This window comes from Vanessa atalanta, chromosome 10, assembly GCF_905147765.1.
Source record: "Vanessa atalanta chromosome 10, ilVanAtal1.2, whole genome shotgun sequence".
Lineage (NCBI taxonomy): Eukaryota > Metazoa > Arthropoda > Insecta > Lepidoptera > Nymphalidae > Vanessa > Vanessa atalanta.
This window is the reverse complement of record NC_061880.1, coordinates 3,877,787-3,897,800: the sequence shown is the minus strand read 5'-3', so window position 1 is coordinate 3,897,800 and position 20,014 is coordinate 3,877,787. Positions and strand designations below refer to the sequence as shown.

At 31.4% G+C, this 20,014-nt stretch overlaps 1 protein-coding gene across 1 annotated transcript in view; it reads right to left on the bottom strand.

Moving 5' to 3' along the window:
• Positions 1-20,014, bottom strand: part of LOC125066892 (transcription factor collier) — a 53,904-nt gene that overhangs the window by 18,188 nt on the left and 15,702 nt on the right. The window contains exons 6-7 of the mRNA XM_047675205.1: positions 16,657-16,730; positions 15,424-15,492 (exon numbers count right to left, since the gene is read on the bottom strand). Of these exons, the coding sequence (XP_047531161.1) occupies positions 15,424-15,492; positions 16,657-16,730 (143 nt within the window). The remainder of the gene's footprint in view (positions 1-15,423; positions 15,493-16,656; positions 16,731-20,014) is intronic.

The following is a 20,014-nucleotide window of genomic DNA, read 5'->3' as shown; positions in this document are numbered from 1 at the left end:
GAGTTAATGCTCTACGAATCTTGGAGCACGATTAGATGACATATAATTAGCATTTATTGTCATACTTAGTATAGATCAATTTAAAGTGGAAACATGATTTAGAAGTAGATAAAATTATTATTATTAAACATCTTTATCGCGAATACTTAAAATGTTTATTATGATATTTTAATCTCTATATTGCAGATTATATATATTATTATAAAATATTATAAGCACCATTTTCCAAACATATGTTATAAACACTAACTCTGGTCATATTATTATGAAATAATATAACAAAATTAAAATCTAAATGTACTAGTGTACTGAGCCGCTTGCCCTAAAATGCCGCATTCAGCTCGACCTCTTTCGGGCACAATCAACATACAAAGACAAGGTCCAACATTACGCGTCACTTCATTGTGGGCACCACTCTAATTGTAACTACACTCCAGGGTACCATCAGCCGCTCAGCGCTCCCGATAGTAGGCGTGGGCCACTAATCTTCGACCCCTACATACTAATACACAAACGAATCTTTTTAAACAAGTTTCGATTCTATTTCAAGTATCTTAAGGCCCTAAATTGATTGCAATAATTAACCGTATTTGCAAACGTAGCGAGGGTTAACGCACACTATCAACTCATTAAATTGCATCGCCTTTTTAATGAGTCTGAAAGTGAACAAAGGATATTGAGCGCGATTACATTAAGTACGTACTTGTAGCGAGGTAAGATAGTTTGTTTCCTCGGTAATGTTTAGATAAGCAAATTTAAGTATTAATAAACTCGTTTTAGTTTCGACCAAAAATCGTCTTAGTTGTGTAGTTTTAATTATTACTCTATTCTGTATTTCTAGTACAAGAATTGAATTTTATTGAGTTCTTAAAGTTGAAATTTCGGTTTGGAGGATTCGGTATTAACGAGAAACGTACAATCGATTTTAATATCAAGTTTTCACTTAAATACAAATTTCGAATAAAAATACGATAACTTTACATTACACATAAATACTTTCACATTCGACTTAAAAATGTCATTAAAAATACATTTTCTAGATTTACATTAGCTGCTACTTCTGTTCGACTAAAATAAGATTAATGAACATCTAAACCTCTTCTAAGGCTTTCCGGCTAGAATTAAAAAGAGGATTCTAAAATAATGGTCATTTATGTTTAGATTTTACAAATAACAATCGCAGTTACTTTTGGAGTCGGTGTTTGATAGGCAAGACAAAATATCAATAATTAACACTGACTTCAAAAGTAGCTGTTTTTTTATTACTATTATAAATACGAAATTAACTGTGTCTATCTATGTTCTACTCTTTCACGCCTAAACTACTTATTTTAACAGTAGATATAATACTTTAATCATAAGTTTAGAAACTTCAATGACGATTAACTTACTCTAAATACTTATAAAGATTAATAAACAATTGTAGAGGTAGTTCTCTATTGCTTACTACAACAAAATATATTATTTTTAAACGAATTAACTCCATATGTACAAATTTATTTATACATACTAATAAGTTTTATTTGGAGAATATTATTTAAAGTATACGGAATGTATCTATTACCGACGTTCAAAAAGGTGTTGTTATTAAAATCTTGATCAATGTTTCCTAAACATAAAAAAAACTAAATTCTATATTTAAAACTATTTTAAAACTGTATACCATTTTATGCAAAACGCAGTATTTACGTTCGCCGCGTTCATATTTACCGGGTGAATATGCTATAAAGTGATATCACGTGATCGTTTTCAGCCGGGTAATAGTTATAAATTACCCGGGTAGTTTATAAAAGCCGGTTAACCCGAGGTAAGCGGACAAGGCGGATAATTTATTATTTGGAAATTCGGACGCGTTTTCATATGCTCTATTGATCATATCACAATGGGTTGAGGATAAAGGGTTTGTTTTATCCAAATTCTGGATGTAATGACACTTATTACTATCAGTAATAAGGATTAATATTGTTTGCTTGATTTGACATATGGTCAAGGGTGATGACTCACAGTATATTATATTATTGACACGCATACACGAGAACCGAGATGGCTGAGTAGATTGAATATGTGGATCTTATTTAAAGGTCACGATGTCAGATCCGGGCAACCACCTATGACTTTTAAAATGCTTGCTTCATTTATGCCTCAATTCACAGCCCTTGTTTTACGGTACTTGCATATTAAGTGTTAAATAAATTATCGCAAATAAGGTGGAAATTCCGGATGGAATGGACCTAACGGACTGTTAAAAAAACTGTCCTTCATTTTAGCCGCTTTGCATTTTCGACTTCTATCATCCCTGAATTACGTTTAATTATTTAATTTATTATTAATCAATCTATAACAAAGATTTTTGTTCATAGTTGCATTATTTACATTTGGCCTACCTATAATAATAAAAGCATTTAATGCAACAGTGTCAGAGGTGGTTTGTAAAGCAATAAAAAAATATTGGAAATATGAATGGGTACCTATGTAATGGGTGCGTATTTTTTTTGCATAATTCTATTCACTCGCGTTAACTATCGACGTGCTTTAGTATGAGTACCGCTCGTACTTACGAGAGTTAAGTTTGCGTGAGATGATTAATTTAAGTAAAAATACAGCAAAAATTGTATTCATAGCTCTAGACAATATATTTGTTTGGACACAATTATACATTTATTTGTGGTCATTACAAATGAATATGGTACTAGTAAAAAAATTATAATTTTAAAATTATGTTGACAACACACATTCTTGGTATTAGTAAATTAAAAAACAAATCATCATAAAGATTTTTTTAATAATTTATCTATAAAAGTTTTATTATAGTAGCAACATTTAAAATGTTTTACTGTTACCTCAGTTCGAACGGGGAACGGAATATATAGTTGCAATGCGCACTGTATCATTTTCGCAAGAGGGTCTCGCCAAGTTATTATAGGAAGGCTACACTCACGTTCAAGACGTTTTAACATTTTAACTCAGCTAATATATCGGGTAATGTAATATTATTATCCTTAATTTATATATATGAATGAATTATACGAATTTATTCTAATTATAGTTTACGTTGATATTTCTTCGAATTTCTTTGTTATTATTTAAGCGTATTTTGCGAGAAAGAGATTTGGATAAAAATAAAATACAGCGAAATAGTAGACATAGAGTGTACATAATTTTTTTTAACTTGATCGATTAACTTGATGTTATCGCAATATAGAAATAAAAGCAATACCCTCTTGAAAATATTATGGCTGTAGTGACGGACTAAAGATCCACAGTGATGTAAGGAGTACTTTTGTGATCATATCATAGCCTATGACAATCAGACAAAACCGGAGAGTCTGAAATGTACTACATATCTGAAAAAAGTAGGTAAAACACTTCCAGTTTTGGCTGTTTATGTAATTCTTAATAGAAAAATGCTTGCATTAACTTTTACTAAATCAACCAGGAATTGGAACCTTGGAATATTTGAAATATGCAGCCTTATAAACTAGCCACTAGGCCACCGACATCATTCTTCTATAATAATTTATCTTTACTCAATGTTTGCTTAAGATTAAATAAATTACCAACGTAGTTTAGTCAAGAGAAAATTTATGTAATCACCAAAAAAGACAAGACTAAAAATTTGAAAAACTAGTCATTTTCATCGCGAATGTACAAATTTTATATTCGAGAACCCTACAGTACATTTATCACTCGGAAACTTTTAAGGTAAGCATATTTAGGTCCTGGTACCTGGTTTCTCACTAAATTCTAGGTGATAATATTTGTGCGATTCATAATAACATCTATTATAACGTAAATATGTAATATCTGTACAGTAACATTTGGCGTTACCGTGTTTTAAGAACTTTTAGCTGTTTAAGAATTTATATAAAACCTTTTCCATGTGTATTATATTCATTTTTATATAAATAATTATAATTTATACAAAGAACATTCGTAGTAGTACAAAAATAAGTCTAAAGTTATTTTCTGCATACGCTCGAAATTTTTGAATTATTTTTTATTAATGTAAAATCGAATTAAACAGCAAGCCAAAATAAAATTCGTGTTTTACGAATGGACAACTAAAATATAAACGTTTGGTAGGATCCCTCGTACAAAACTGCTCTATCAAAATATAACGACGGCGATAAAACGATGGAAAGAAAGCAAACGCTACCATCGAATTTCCAAAGATCCTACAATATATACGTCCTTCTCTAACATACTTGTAATATCTAATTCTTTCTTGTTCTGGCATCAGTTCTCAATTTTTATAGGCTAGTCGATAATATTTTGGCCGTAGCGCGAGATGTATTATATATTTTCAGATTTTAATATTTCGCTCCGTAATACCGATAAATTTATCGGTATTACGGAGATTCATTAATATAGACGCCTGTCATTTAGACAAATTAACAAATTAGCATAATGATACAGATCTTCATACGAATGTGACTTCAATACAACGTCAAATAAAAACTCTTTGTTAATCTAATTTAACATATTAACTTAATTGCCATTTAGTTTTTCGAATTGGTCTCTTACAAACCGTCTTGACGTCATGTCATTAATCTTAGAAAGCTGGCAGCGCAGCAAACGACCTCCCGTTAAGGCTTTCCATGGGCAGTGTACCCATAATACGCTTGTATAACCGGAAAAACGTCAAAGTAAATGCCGCCGGAAGTGCAAGCCAAACGAAGCCTTCCCCTAATTTGTATTAGAGTCATTAACGCGTGCACTAGTCACGATCCTTCCGACCTTTGTGAACAAACAAATAGAAAATAAGGAATCCCGGCGCTGAGAAAAAAAAAGTAAATTCGCTAGATATATTTTTTCGCAGAGAAGCGTGTCGGTAGCATTGTTAAATATATCGTCCAATCAGTATCTTGGGGCAGGAGAAATTAGCGTTTGAAAGTGAATGGCAGAACGGCGTATCCTGGTCTACCCTTTTATGTGGCGCGGCGTAATAAAAAAAGAGATCTTGTTTGAATTTGGAAGACGAATTAAAAAGAAAATGAATTCTGCACTAATTTAGCAGAGAGAGTTTCCAGACGATTTTCGGGGCTTGACTCGAGGTCGGCTTAATTAATGCATTAAAGTCGTAAGTCTTCACTCATGTACCGATACTAATTAATACTGCCAAGTATCTAAGTGCCGCTTACTTTATCTGCATTTATGAAATTCGCTTTTTAAATCTAAATGAAGGATTTAATAATGTTATTATATGATGTGATCTATTATTACATTATGTATATTTCAAGTCAAATTTATAACAGCGAGTGATTTTGTTTAAATATATAATGTCGCCAAAATCATACTATCTCTTGTTCTAATGGCATTTTATATGTCGTTGTAATAGCAGATTAGAAGGGCACACGTTCCAGTGAAGTTCGGATCAGGGGCACTTTAACGAATCGTATCACTTGTAATGAAGGCTAATTCTTTCATTAACTCCCCGTGACAATGGGAGAAAGTGTAAGGTAAACGAAAATGAATGTCTAGTAGTTTTATTTGTAATTTACAAAGCTATACATAAGCATAGGCTTAATCGAGTTCTGTGACTTTAATTCATTGATTTATTAAAATAAAAAGAAAATGTAACGGAAACAAATGCTCTAGAATTTGTGATAATTATTCAAAAAACAATCTTTACTACTTAAGGAATAAATATATTTTTTTTATATCTGGTAACATTATATGAAATAATTATACAAATGATTGCATTGTAATTTAATTTATTATATAAATACTAGGTACAATTCATGTTAGTATTATCCATTTTAAATAAAGTAGATGTGGATAAAAGGTTGGATACATTTATGTAAAATATTCAAGGATTAATGGCAAAATATAAATAAAAGTACTCAGATATTGTCTACATCTAATCCCAGTATCTGTACTTTCAATGATTTTTATCTCATTTATCAAAACATAAATCGGAATCGGATCTGACAAGGCGTTAATGGCCAGCTCAATGCAATTTAAGCGACCCCAGCCGGCTATAACCGAATTTCTTTTTTGTATCAACGTGACTCTGTTACAATGCACTTTTCGATTTCAATTTATATTTTACTTTATTTTATGAAGCAGAAAATTTAAAAAATGGCAACTTTATGCTATTTCCTTTAACAGTATTTCTTCACTAACACATAAAACACTTTTTTTAATTAAAAATAGTTTTGTTCTAATTGCTTTTCGGCAAAATCGTTTGGTTCGACGAATACGAATTCGATTAAAAATTAAATTTTGTATCAATTATGAATAATTTCAAAACGAACTTCGCCAAAAAATATATTTTTGTTTCATTCTCTATAAATAACATATTCATTGTCAAATGTACATTTTTTTTCAATAAATTTGAATGTGAATGGATTTTTTTCTAAAATTAGAATTATATCTGGTGTATTACTGCATCTCGACCCGACACAAGCGATATAAAGCGAAAATTGGATTCACACTGACAATCGAAGGCGCTGCCATCAAAGGCGACCCGCGATATGTTTGCCCAAATACTCCCCGAAACTACACTCTATTCTTGTAGAACTCTGCAAGCTATTCATATTTTCTTCTTTAAAATATAATAATAAAATATTACGTCGTAGCTTATTGGCGTATTTTATAGTTATCTATTATTGAAAAAATATTTTAATTTATATTATACATAAATATGAATATTAAAGTTTTTTTTTTAAAATAATGTCTACTTTTTAAATGCATAAGCTCTTTAATGTCCCACCTCTGGATTTTAAAGCTTATTCCACCACGCTTCTCAATGTAAACAAATAAGTAATGTTAACGAACGAACTTTCATATGCATTTCCTATATTTTGAACAAAGTGTGGCGTAAATTTACTAAAATACAAGTGAAAACATAAGCGCACTGCACTAATGCAATTTACAAAGCAGGCAATCAAGACTACCACATTGTTGTACAGACGCCGTCAAAGAGCCAAAGGAAACTCCTTAATAATTAATTGATGCTTAAATGCGCTGACGTCTTGCGCTTCAAAGGGGACTAACAGCTGAGCATATGGCCCCGTAAGTGGTGCTCGCTGTCTAACTATACGCGATACATTGAGATTGATTTCCTATTAATAAGTTAAATTATACTATCTGTTTTTATTACTAAATATCATACAATGTCAAAGAAAATATTAAAGCATCTAGTTTATGAATTAATTAATATTAAGTATCTTTAAGTAAAAAAAGATTTCGAAGCTATGTCTTCCAAAGTATACAATGATAACTCTTTATATAATTACGTAAATTTTAAACCTATTGCTATTTGTATTGCTTAGAAACTCATTAAGCAAAACGTTTAAAATATTTCCATACTAAGTTATATTTTAAAATAGAGATGAAACTTATATAAATCGAAATTGTCTGTGGCAAAGGCGAGTGTCAATTAAAAAAAAGAAATGGAATTTGGACTATACCCTATCCTTAAATATTCATCCGTTTGTGATAAATCTTTGTTGATTTGTTTTAGACACTCGCACGAAAGATGCAGGCACATTGTTTTTCCTTTATATGTATAAACAATTTATATATGACACTTATTCTACCCGTGTGAAGTCGAGACGGGTGGCTAGTATCTGATAAAAATAAATCCATTTAACCAAAACTGACATTTAGCTAATGGATATTAAAACAATGATATTAGTGTATCCGAGAACCTCAATTATAACGTGAAATTGAAGAGCCATTAATCAAATAAAAAGTCATGATTACACCCAAATCTTGATGACTAATTGAATGTGGCACTCGTCTTAATTGAACTTGAATGAGGACTTTTTGCTTCGAAATAGATTTTGGACACGATAAAGCGACAATGCTTTAATAAATAGACTTTAATATTAATAAAGTTTGAAAAGTGATTTAAACTATTGAAATATTTTTTCAAACATTTTAATAATTTTTGGGATTCGATTTCATGATTGTATAATTTCAAATGATTTTGGAATAATAATATTATTTTTGCACAGATTTTTATTCGTGGACCAGTTGTCTTTGTTCAAGACCCGAGGAGTGGGTAGGACCATCAGCTACAAAAAGGTACTCACTCTTTATTTTATTCGCTTAATAATATCGCATGTATCTCGGTTAGATATAGTGTTTCAAACAAGAATAAAAACTCTGGGCAGATTTTAACGACCAACTTGTTTATGCCAACATCCTGTGCTAACACATCTTAGTTGTTGGTTGGCAGGTTGGTTGGTTTCTGCCACCATATCTATTGGTTATTAAGACATTGAGATGGAATCTATTCCACTTCATTAAAAACCACACGATACAATTTAGGTGAGTTTAAGTGAAATAAATAATATATGTAAAATAAAATATACGAAATTAGTGCAAAGAAAGTATATTTTGTGTCTTATTACACCTATATATAAATAATACATTTTCAAATATTGAAAATTCTAAGTCGGCCTTTTCGTAAAAAATATTCAAAGCACTTGATTATTTTTACGAAAAGGCAAAAAACGGACGATAAAACCCTGTCACTAATTAAAGATCCCGAGCCGAGGTCCTCCTCCTATTAAATTTCTCGCTAATTTGGAATTGAAATGAAATAAAAATAATTTTATGAAAAACTTATAATTAAATTTAAACACAGCCAAAAAATTAAATCCTTTTTCGTCTTTATTACAAGTTTATTAAGATGAACTATATGGATTGAATATTTAAAGCTTGGGTTGATTTAAATTAATATATGATTGACTTAAAATGTCATAGGAGGATTTAAAAAAAAGCTAGCTGCTCTTTTAAATCCAAGCATTGTGTCTACAATTCGTCTCGTACATCGATGGAGAAAAAGATCAAAAGATAAACGTCCATGTATCTTGTATGCATATCAATACGTAGTAAAGTACCTTAGGTTTAGAACTTTAGTTTTTTAATAATTGTCAGTGTCACATTTTTTTGTTTGTTACATACGTGAATATTAAATAAGGAGTAAAAATGTTTTACTTATATACACTTATATTAAAATTAAATATTAAAAATATAAAAATAGTAACGATAAAACTATCCACATTGACAGAAATACAATTGTTCGACCTTATAAAAATGGTAATGCAAAAACCGCTTCATAGATTAGAAACAACACGAGGTTCCGACTAGTTGCAATTCATCATTATTATTCCAGACAATTTATCAAGCGGTTGGCTCGCCTCCGACCGGATCGCACATTCTAACGAGATGGTGAATTTTCACCGAATAATTTCCGAACCGACGAATCACGTATTGGAATCCGAAATGAGGTCGAAATTGAGATAGAAGACTTGTACATGGTTTAGGATAAAAGTGGATATAAGAATAATGTAGGCAGATTCAAACTATACCGCTAGTAATATACTTAAAAGCAATGGATTTCCTTTAGTTTAATAACTTGGCATTAAAAAAAAAACTGATTATACATAATAAAGGAGATTATTCCTTTAATATGATGCTATATTCAAATATCATATTTAAAAAAAGTTTAGGTTATAATAAATGGCTAAGAAATGATGATAGCAAAGAAAATAAAATACTTATAAATTAACATGGAATTTTGTCATTACTGAGCTTCTACAGTCGAAGGGTCGATACGATTACCGAGGCTTATTACTTCGACTCTATCATATTTCAATTTACGATCGTCACCCGGACTTATCGAGTAGAAAAATCAGGGGGCACTGAGTACCTACGTCGATATAAATCAGAAAGGAGATGTCTCATTACTGCCTTGATTTATTTATCGAACTAAGTGGAATACGATATTCTGCATATAATAAAATATAATTGAAAAAAAAAAACCACTCGTATTATGTATATTTAAATTCAAACTTAAACACGCTAACATTATGTACAAATTTTAAGCTTAAAGAAGACATTAGATAAAGTCCATGGCAAGAAAATGCTTGGTCGGAGGGAATAAGAAAGCGGTCCTAGTTGTTAAGTCTTGTACAGTTTCTGTCGCTATCTTTTGGATAAGGAGCCTAATCACCAGTCGTCGTGTCTGTATCGGGCCGTTGCGGAGCGCGGCCCTCCCCAGGGTACGCTTTTGGGACTGGTTTTCTTTTTGGTTTACATTACGCTGAAAGTGTGTCGAATTTTTTGTTATGTCTCACTTTGTATGCTGATTTTGTCAAATGTTTTAGTAAAATATTAAATATATAAATATATATTTAATATTTTACTAAAACATTTGACAAAATACTTTACTTTAAATAAAGTAATCTACAAAATTATTCGTTTCAATTGCAATGATTATCTATTTTAAACACCGGTAAAGTTGTATGTAAAAGTTATTTCCGCCTATTTCTACTTATAACAGCGAGTGCAGAACCTATTAATAAAGACTTATGAAGTTATCGAAACTTTACCAGTAGAACGGCGAACCTGTTCGGGTCGCGCACCAACAAACTTATGTTTGCAAACTATTTGTAATATAAATTTATTGCTCGTGTTAACAACTAGCTATTTCTGAAATCTTGAAAATTACTTTAATATCTTTCAAACTTAAAACAAGGAACAATCTCAAAAATCTCAAAAATCAAAAAAGATCTAAATAATATTTCGTTTTATAGACTTTATTTTAATATGAATACTGAAAATGAAATACAAACGTAGGTATAAAGGCGATATCATTGATTTTACTTTTAAATTGAAACAAAAAGTCTATATTTAAAACGAGTAGATACCAAAAACGTAATAGAGGATTCAGCCGCTCAGAAACAAATTTATTTGGCGAAAAGAAAAGAGAGGCGCACGGCGCCGCGGCGTATCTAATGAGATAATATAATAGCCGTGATTCGCTCCTACCACTGTTCACAGGACCGAAAATTACCGGAAAACTGCAGGCGGGGAAACCTCGGTTTTAGAACGTTACATTTCCCTAATGTAAAATTAGAATTTCGCCTTCGAAATAGATTTTTCATTGCGGTATCGTGTAAAAGTTTAAAATATTAAAACAGTACTTTATTTACTACTAAGTGTATAAATTAACACCACGTTAAGTCAGCTGTCTTCACTATCGACTAAACAACTGGCGTTCTTAATTCATAACACCAATTCAGGAATGAAATTGAATGATGCTACCACACATTTGAACTCATAATCTTCTGTTAAGACTGACATCTACTTAGTTTGTTTTTTTAGGCTCAATAGTGTACATTAATTAAACAATACCATATGCGGAAATAGCGTAAACTACGAGGTAATGAAATGAAGAAAAAAAACATTAAACATGACCGTGGAGTAGTATATTATTAATGTCAATAAAATATTCTTTCTCAGTAACAAGCATAAGAGGGTCATATCGAATTGGAAATCGATTTTGTCGCACCCGAAATAGGGTGTAAAGATCCCATTGTAATATGGATGCCATCCATATGTCGAGTGAGCCCATAGCGTTTAGTAGTCGAAGGAAAAGGTATGTTCTAATAGAACGAGTTTTTCTTGTGTCACTAATAAAATAGAATCAGAACCGTAAGTGCCCATGCATGTAATCAATTATCTCTTCCCCTTTTTCAATAAACAAACAACCTTTAAACCTACCATTTAATCCGTTAATAGCTATTCCGATCACAATATGCTTATTATGAGTATAGTTTAATGCGGGTGACTCCCACCCCTCGGTCAACTAACGTTTTAAATTCAAGCACGACAAAACATCTTAATCATTACGCTTCATAAAATCCTTAAGTGATTGCGTAGAAGGGACAGATTGCGTGGGTCGGAATTGATTTCGAAAGTCCATCTCCTAAAGTACCTGCACCCTATCGATATTGTGATTGTAATTGTACCTTTATAGATTGCTACAATTTTAAAGGGGACATGTTGGTAGAAATGTTCAATTTTTAACTTTTACAACTTTCTTTCTTATCTCTTTGTTTAAGTGAGTAAGTCGAGAAGGTTCAATGCATGGAACTCTTTAATCCCAACTGATCATTGCCAGTTCAAATTCGGAATTATGTTTTTGTGTTTATAACTCGTAGCGAGGAAATCTGATTCGCATTGGAGCAGCGTGGTTTCAAGTCTTCTCCTTAAAAGTAGACATCAACCAGCAATATTACATTACCGGCTATAACTTATTTTTTTATAAAAAAACTCCTTATATTAGTTACTTTTACGAATGCGGTTTTAATTATCAGCAAACGTGTTTTTGTTTTAAGCAACAGTGAGAGATATGTTCGGTGAAAATTTCCATAGAATACAGCATCGCATAAGTTAATAGTAGAGCCGGGCGCGAGCAGCGGCGGGCGGGCAGGCGGGCAGAGATAATGAAATTGTGTACAGAAGCGCAACGAGCCGCGATCGTGTCTCGGGCAAAAATCCACTTAACAAATTGCTGCTGATTCGAAGGGTTCAGGATTGTTGGCTGCTTTTACCGTTACGTCAGTTATTCGCCTGGTTATCGATACTCAAACGCTTTCTCTCCGCAACCGCGGCTCCTTTCGAGATAATCTTCACCATTAAATATTTAACTAAGAAAATATGAAACAATTAAGATATTTTATTACGCGTAATTGAATAAATTGTTCATCATTCACTAACGAAGCCTGAAAATCTGTCTTCAAAACTACCGATAGTTTTGAGCCATTCGTCAGAGTAGTTTTATTTATTTTTATTACTCGTTACAAATTAGTGATAAAATACTTTAATAAAAACTTTTTTTATTTTATATTATGTTATTTACAAAGTATTGTATGCGTAAACGCATTTTTCATCCAATATAATTGAAACTTTGTTGTTATTATTGATGCATATGCGTGAATATTTCTAACATAGTAGGTACCACGGATACTTACTATTTCGCGCATAAAGTACTGAAATTCAAATTATTTTCATTCCAGAACTGTATTTTGATAAGCAATAAAGTCAAAATTTAGCTAAATACAACTTACATAGACATAACATAACAGAACTTTTGGTATCTTGAAACAGAACCAAATCAAAATATACTTCATTCATATAAAGACTTTATTTAAGATACATCTTAGTCATCATTTTATAAAGAAAAGATAATAAAAGAAATTGAAACAAATGTATAAATAATTAATCCATCAACAAATACTAGCACAACATACAGAAAGGCGGCATACATGAGTACAAAAGCCGTAATGAATTCGGTAGCAACGTTTTGCACGCAATTGCACAATTTCAATTATCGCATTAGTTCACGAGTGTACGTTACATGGGCGAGGCGGGTTGATAGATTAATGTTCCATGATGTTACTGACTTGCCAATCATGTCATACGTATACGGCAATTTGGTTCGGACCTTCAGAATTGATTTGATATACATTCTACCGTTGCTCAAAGATATAATAGGCTATGAATATTCAATTCCCATTTATATTTTGCTTTTTTACAGCTAATTATAAATAACTCGCACGGTGTTGAGGTTAATTTGGACACATCAAACGATAAATATCGCAAGTTTATTCGTGGTTGCGAAATTCCAGGATCAACTTCATGCCCCGTCGAAAACCAAAGGAAAGTTCGCGCACAAAGGCCGTCATTGAATTTTTTTGTTTCCAAGGTACAAAAAATTTGAATCGAACGAATTACAAAACCGACAAACGAATTGGTAGGGTTGTCAACGCTTTTATGCCAAACTTGTAATATTTACTTTCGTAAATTTTTGTTTGTATTAATTTAATGTACACGTATAAGGCTGCGTTTGTAATAGCTCAATGTCAGTGAAATGATTCTAACAACAATAAATCAATTTTAGTGATAGAAGTAGGTAGGTAAGTTATTTTTTTGAATAAATAATTATAGAATAATGTTTTTACTACTAAAACTGATTCAAGTATATATAAACCTATGATACATTTCTGTCGTTAATATGCACGATATAGGTACAACCCTAAATTGGAAATATCGAGCGTTCGGAAAGAGAGACGCCTATCTCAATTGAATTCCCGAAAAAGGATAGGAAATAAAAGCAGCACGATCTTCACTACCCTCACCTTTGGATAGTGCTCACTCTATTGAAATTTCGATATTTGTCACTCTGATTAGCTTCCTCCAATTCCCTATCGAATCCGAGTGAATGACTCAGCGTGAGACTTCAGGCAATTACGGGTATAGACATAAGAGCAAATTGTGGCTTAATTTTTTTTTTTCAAAACAATAGCCATGACCGATTGTTTGGTTCAATATTAATGAGTTCTTTCGATTTGATTTACTTGGAATAAGCTTTCTAAATTGATTGTGTAAGATATAGGTACATTCATTTGTTTATTTTAATACAAATATTATTATTTCAAATATTTAATATAAGTATTATATTAATAAGTTTTGCATAGACGTGTTATCGTTAAATAGAAAAAATAAAAATATTCAGACGTGACAAAAACGTTTGAAAAAGTTACAAACTGTTAAAAGTTCCTTATCACAAAAATGCATTTGTCGACGCAAACTTTGTCCGCGGACATTACGCTTGATGAATGTTCAAAAAATACAAGTATGATTAAGAAGTTGACGCCAAATAATATATTTTTTTATGAAATATTTCAAATGGTTTAAATAAGACCTAAAAATAAGATGTAAATCAAATACACGTGTAGACGATAAACGTAATTCCGAAAATATTCGGTAGGCCTATTATTTCTAACACCAACCCAAGGTTAACTGAAATTAAAGTCAAGCAGACCAACCCGGTAGTGCTCTACCTTGCTACACCACGCTTACTCGTATTTGCAGAATAATTTGTCACGAGTCGTAAGTTTTTTTACGTTTAATAATAACGCCTAATAATAATATTATTTCAAGTATTTTTATAATTTTGTTTTTTAACTAAGTACATTAAATTTAAATTCATACTTTAGGGTTTACTTGTAAGATTTCACTTCAACAGTTCATAGTTTTATTAATAAATAAAGAAATGTGTTAAAAGGGCAAGCTGAAACTGATATCTGTATTTTTGTAGAGATAGAAATATAGGAAAAACGTAAGAATTAAAATTTAAAAAAGGGATATTTTTTTTACTTTTTTTATATTATGTAGAAAGAGTGTCTTTTTTTCTACAAAATTGTGGTAGAATTATTTATTTATAAAATGGTTGATATTTATGCTTTATCCGCGGCACAGAGTAAACAAATTCACAGATATTATATATGTAATTGCGAATAGGTACACAACTTATAACAATTATATTTTAACGTTGCTCGCCAGTAATGATAGATGTGACATGTAGATATATAATAATATTTCTAACATAACGTAACATTAAATAAATTATAATTAGTTCGTTGTCCTTATAAAACAATAGACTGCTTAGTAATTACAGTTCAGAGTAATTTTTATTCCAATAAATATTTAATTCTTCAATACACTTGGACCTAAAATATAAACCTAGAGTATTACACTTAGTATACGATATCTCAACACAAAGAAATTTTATATTATAATTTTATAAACATGATCGCGAATATGATAAGGACTTACCGATCTATAATGACAGGATCCGATGGAGTTTCATTTCTGTTGCCGCAACTTTTCTTATCACAACATCGACTGGCAAAAAAAATAAATAATATTATAGACATTACATAATTATTTCAATGGTTGCACGATATATGAATTTATACAAAGTCAAACATAAAGTTATGTATTAAACGATCTTAATATATAACTACTAACTTAAAATAACAAGCAAATAATTTAATATAAACATATTAAATTATTTGGTAATATAAATGCGATTATAAGGTAAAAATTACCGCTAAAAAATATGTCGTACATAAGTTATATACAGTTAAACAAATTTCATTAGATTAACTTCATAATATTTTCAAAATTAATAAAACGAAATCCAGACAAGGAAGTCGTATCTAAGTTAAGTGAACGATGTTCAGTACACGCGCCCTATCGTGGCTCCTTGACGCAAAGGGCAAAGACATTGAAAGGACAGACTCCCTCGAGACTCCTCCCCTGAAGACGTCAGAGTGGGACGCATGTATCGCGATCAACGAGATAGAGATACTGCGTCTAAGGTGGAATAAAATTTTAATTGCTCACACAGGCACGTTGTGTTTTCAAACACAACAGCACACATGCGTGCAGTGGCGAGACGCGTTACTGTTACGACCGGAAAAACCACCCCAAACAAATGGTTAAATTAATAAGGACGTTCACTTGTTGTCGTTTCGCAACGGCTGTTCCTAGAGTTTTGTAATTACGCAGCCGCTGGAATTGAGTTTGAAATATAGTACAGCAAATGAAGCGCTTTGTTTACTGAAAGTTATTGTCACAGGAACGTAAGTGTTCCACAACATCGTAGAAAGTGATGCCGTGACATAAATTTTACTGACAATAAATATTTGAGCTGGGAAATTATATTTGGTCTTATTTATTTTACGCTAGATATATATTTAGTTAAAGCAAAAAAAAAGGGATTGTATTCTATGAAAACTCCCCGTTATTATCGACGATTCATCTACGATGTGTGTGATGTTTTCTGAGAACCTTTAGAATGACTTGCAAAGTTCAGTTAGATTTGACAGTTTTGAAAAATGACATTTATAAATATGTAATTTTATGGCTCTTTGTTGGAATTACGCTTGGTTTATTTTTCATATTAAACTCCACTAATTCGTATACAAAATAATATTGTATACGAATTAGTGGAGGGGCTTACTTGCGCATTAAAACCAATTATATCTAATAATAATATGTTACCTGCACATAACTTCGTGTGTGAGCAACACTCTGCACATTTCCGGGTTCTTATCCTGACCTTCGTAGACGATGGGCTGAAACAAAATAAGAACATCAAGATCCATTTAAGTACAAGGCTGTGGAATTCCGTACTTTTCTCGCTTTAATGGTAAAAAGGCAACTTACTGTATAATAATTGATGAATCATTGATTTGACTTATGTACTAGATATATATATATATATACATATATATATATATATATATGTATATATATATATAAATATATACATTATTTTTAAATGAAAACTTTTGACGGCTTTCCATGGCATGGAAAAATATATAACGGATTTCAGTATATTTTATGTTTTTTTATGGGATTGGTAGGTGAAGGAGAAAATGGGCCACCTGATGGTAAGTGGTCACCACGGCCTATAGACATTGGCAACCCATTCCTTACATCGACAATGTTTTACCATCCTTGAGAACTACGTTGTTATGTTCCTTGTACCTAATGCTAAGTATTGCTTGATGGTAAAATATATGATGAGTGATGAATATTTACTCAGACCCTCTCGGTCAATACCCTCCAAGATATGTACATGATACCGCGTGACCTTAAGAAATCTATCCTACGTATTGGCTTATTCACTATTGAAAGCAAAAATAACATGAAAAATTCACTTAGAGTCACGTACATTAAAACATTTTATTCATTTAAATCATGTCCTCCTTGATAGCGTCATAACAGAAACTCGTATACTATTGAGCGTATTAAATTAATTAAAAATCTGCGTGTAGATAAGATAATTTTTCGTCTTCATCAAGTTATTACTTTTTGCTAATTTATGCACCCTTTAATACATAATCAAGCTTTATTATCTATGCCAAAACACATTTGCATAGTTCCATAACGAAACCTATCTTTTTTTACTAGCTGTTTACACGCACCGTATAAACTTGTAAAATAAGACAATAGATAGGTATTATAAAAAAATATAAGAGCGGTTCTTACACTACACGTTAGCATTAGCAGCCCGTAAATGTCCCACTGATGGGCTAAAGGCCTCCTCTCCCTTTGAGGAGAAGGTTTGGAGCATATTCCACCACGCTGCTCCAAGGCGGGTTGGCGGAATACACATGTGGCAGAATTTCGTTGAAATTAAACACATGCAGGTTTCCTCACGGTGTTTTCCTTCACCGCCGAGCACCAGATGAATTATAAACACAAATTAAGCACATTAAATTTCAGTGGTGCCTGCCTGGGTTTGAACCCAAAATCATCGGTTAAGATGCACGCGTTCTAACCACTGGGCCATCTCGACTCTCACTACACGTTAAAAAAATCGTTATTATGGTTTTCAATAGAGTTTGATTTTTACGATTGTACGGATATTTGGCACTAATAGGTAGGACTTACCCCAATAGATTTAAAAAAAAAATATGTTAGTCGTTGCTATATTTGAAAATCGAATACTTGTATAAGCATCGATATTATGAAGCCTAGCATATAGAAAGTAAAATGATGTAGGTACATATTTTAATTTAATTCTGTTATTTTTAAATAAATTTTTACGTGTTTAGGATATTTCTTTTATGAATCGCTACTGGTTTAACTTTGACTATCAATATTAAAATACCTTGTTATAAAAATGAACAAAGAGATTTTTATAATTAATTGTTACTTTGATACGTATTGATAATGTTAGAAATTATCAATTAAGTCGCAATTCAAAGTTAGCTTAATGTAGGCTTGCAAAACAATTTTTCTCTACGTTCATAGTTTCTCCCCCAAAGTAACTTAATGTACCCTACACGTGTCTGCCGTTTATCTATTAATATCTAATTACTGGTCGCCCTCAGGGTGTGCGCTAATCCTAGTCGCATTTTTTTACTCTTTATCGAATTTCCATTGTATTTTCACCATTACCATTGACTAGTATTAAATGATTTTTTTATAAAATAATAAGCATATTATTATAATTGAACATGAAATTCTTCATAATTTGTATTTACGAAGCAATAAAATATTATCATTTTTTTTTTTAATTTACTGCAAAACCTCTCTTAATATCGGTATAATATTCAATTCCTCATATTTTCAACTTTTTAACTGTAATTATTTATTTCAGGAAACACAGCTTAGCATTTGCAACTGGTGAGGTGAAGTCTTTGGCTCTTAGCTAGACATAAACTTATGTGACAAAAATCAATGCGCCTAAAATTTTGTTTTGGTACTGTCACAGTCAAAAGTCGTCACTCTAAAAAAAATATGAATACTTATGTGACAGAAATCAATGCCCCAAACATTTTGTTTTGGTACTGTAACAGTCAAAACTCTCACTCTAAAAAAATTTACTCGTAAGTAAGTATACCTAAAATGTAAGAGGTAGTCCTTAATTAAAAGCGATAGGTTTAAACAGTGTTATATATTAATCTTGAAATTGATTACTTGGTTTAGAATAAGATCAGATACATCATAATTGATTTGATAATAATTGTAAGGAAGTTTTCCGGTCTATTAGAGATAATAATAAAGTTTGTGTCAAAGCAATTGAATACTAAAACATTTAAAGACTACTGAAGTCATAAAGAAAGTAGTATTTCTGAGTAAAACTGTCTGTATCCTGTTCTCTTAAGGAGATGTCTTGGAATTTATTTCATCTCACTTTTTCTGTTGCGGATAAGTCAGCACTACTTACACCTACTTCTTTTATTTATGGGTGACATTAGCCGCCAAAATCCCTAAAAATCCTAAAATAAATTGTTCACCCTAAACAAAATATTTAATTGAATATGAAATAGTAGGGTATTATCATCTTTTGTGCAGAGGATTTATCAGGATTGTAAGCAGGGCATTTTGTAATATGTATTCAAGGGTCATACGAAAGTATTTAAGGAACTAAATAGCTTGAGGGTCGGCTTTAGAAAAGGGAATGGCATCAGGTGTGGAGCAATATGCGACTGCTAGTAGACATGTGATTAGCTATCGACTTACTTTTGATGGTTTAGTTCAACGGGCTTTTCATAATATACGTCTGGAAATGCATTTTTTATAATATTAAACTGTAGTCATATTACGTTATACAAACTCGAATATCACCGCAGAACACGTTCGTGAAATGTTTGAAAGTAATATGCGAGATTGTATAGATACGTTTTAAGGATACACGCATCCAAATTGCGTATCACCGTAAGTCGGTTCACAAATAAGATACAGAGTGAATTCTTACACAAGAGCATTATGTTTTCCTTTTTTTGGAGTATGACTTATGACTTTTTATATATTTTTATTTATTTGTAAAACTTTTTTTATTACATAATCTACCTCGCCGTAAACAATGCGTTTTCATTCTATTGAAAATCTTTATAGTCAATTT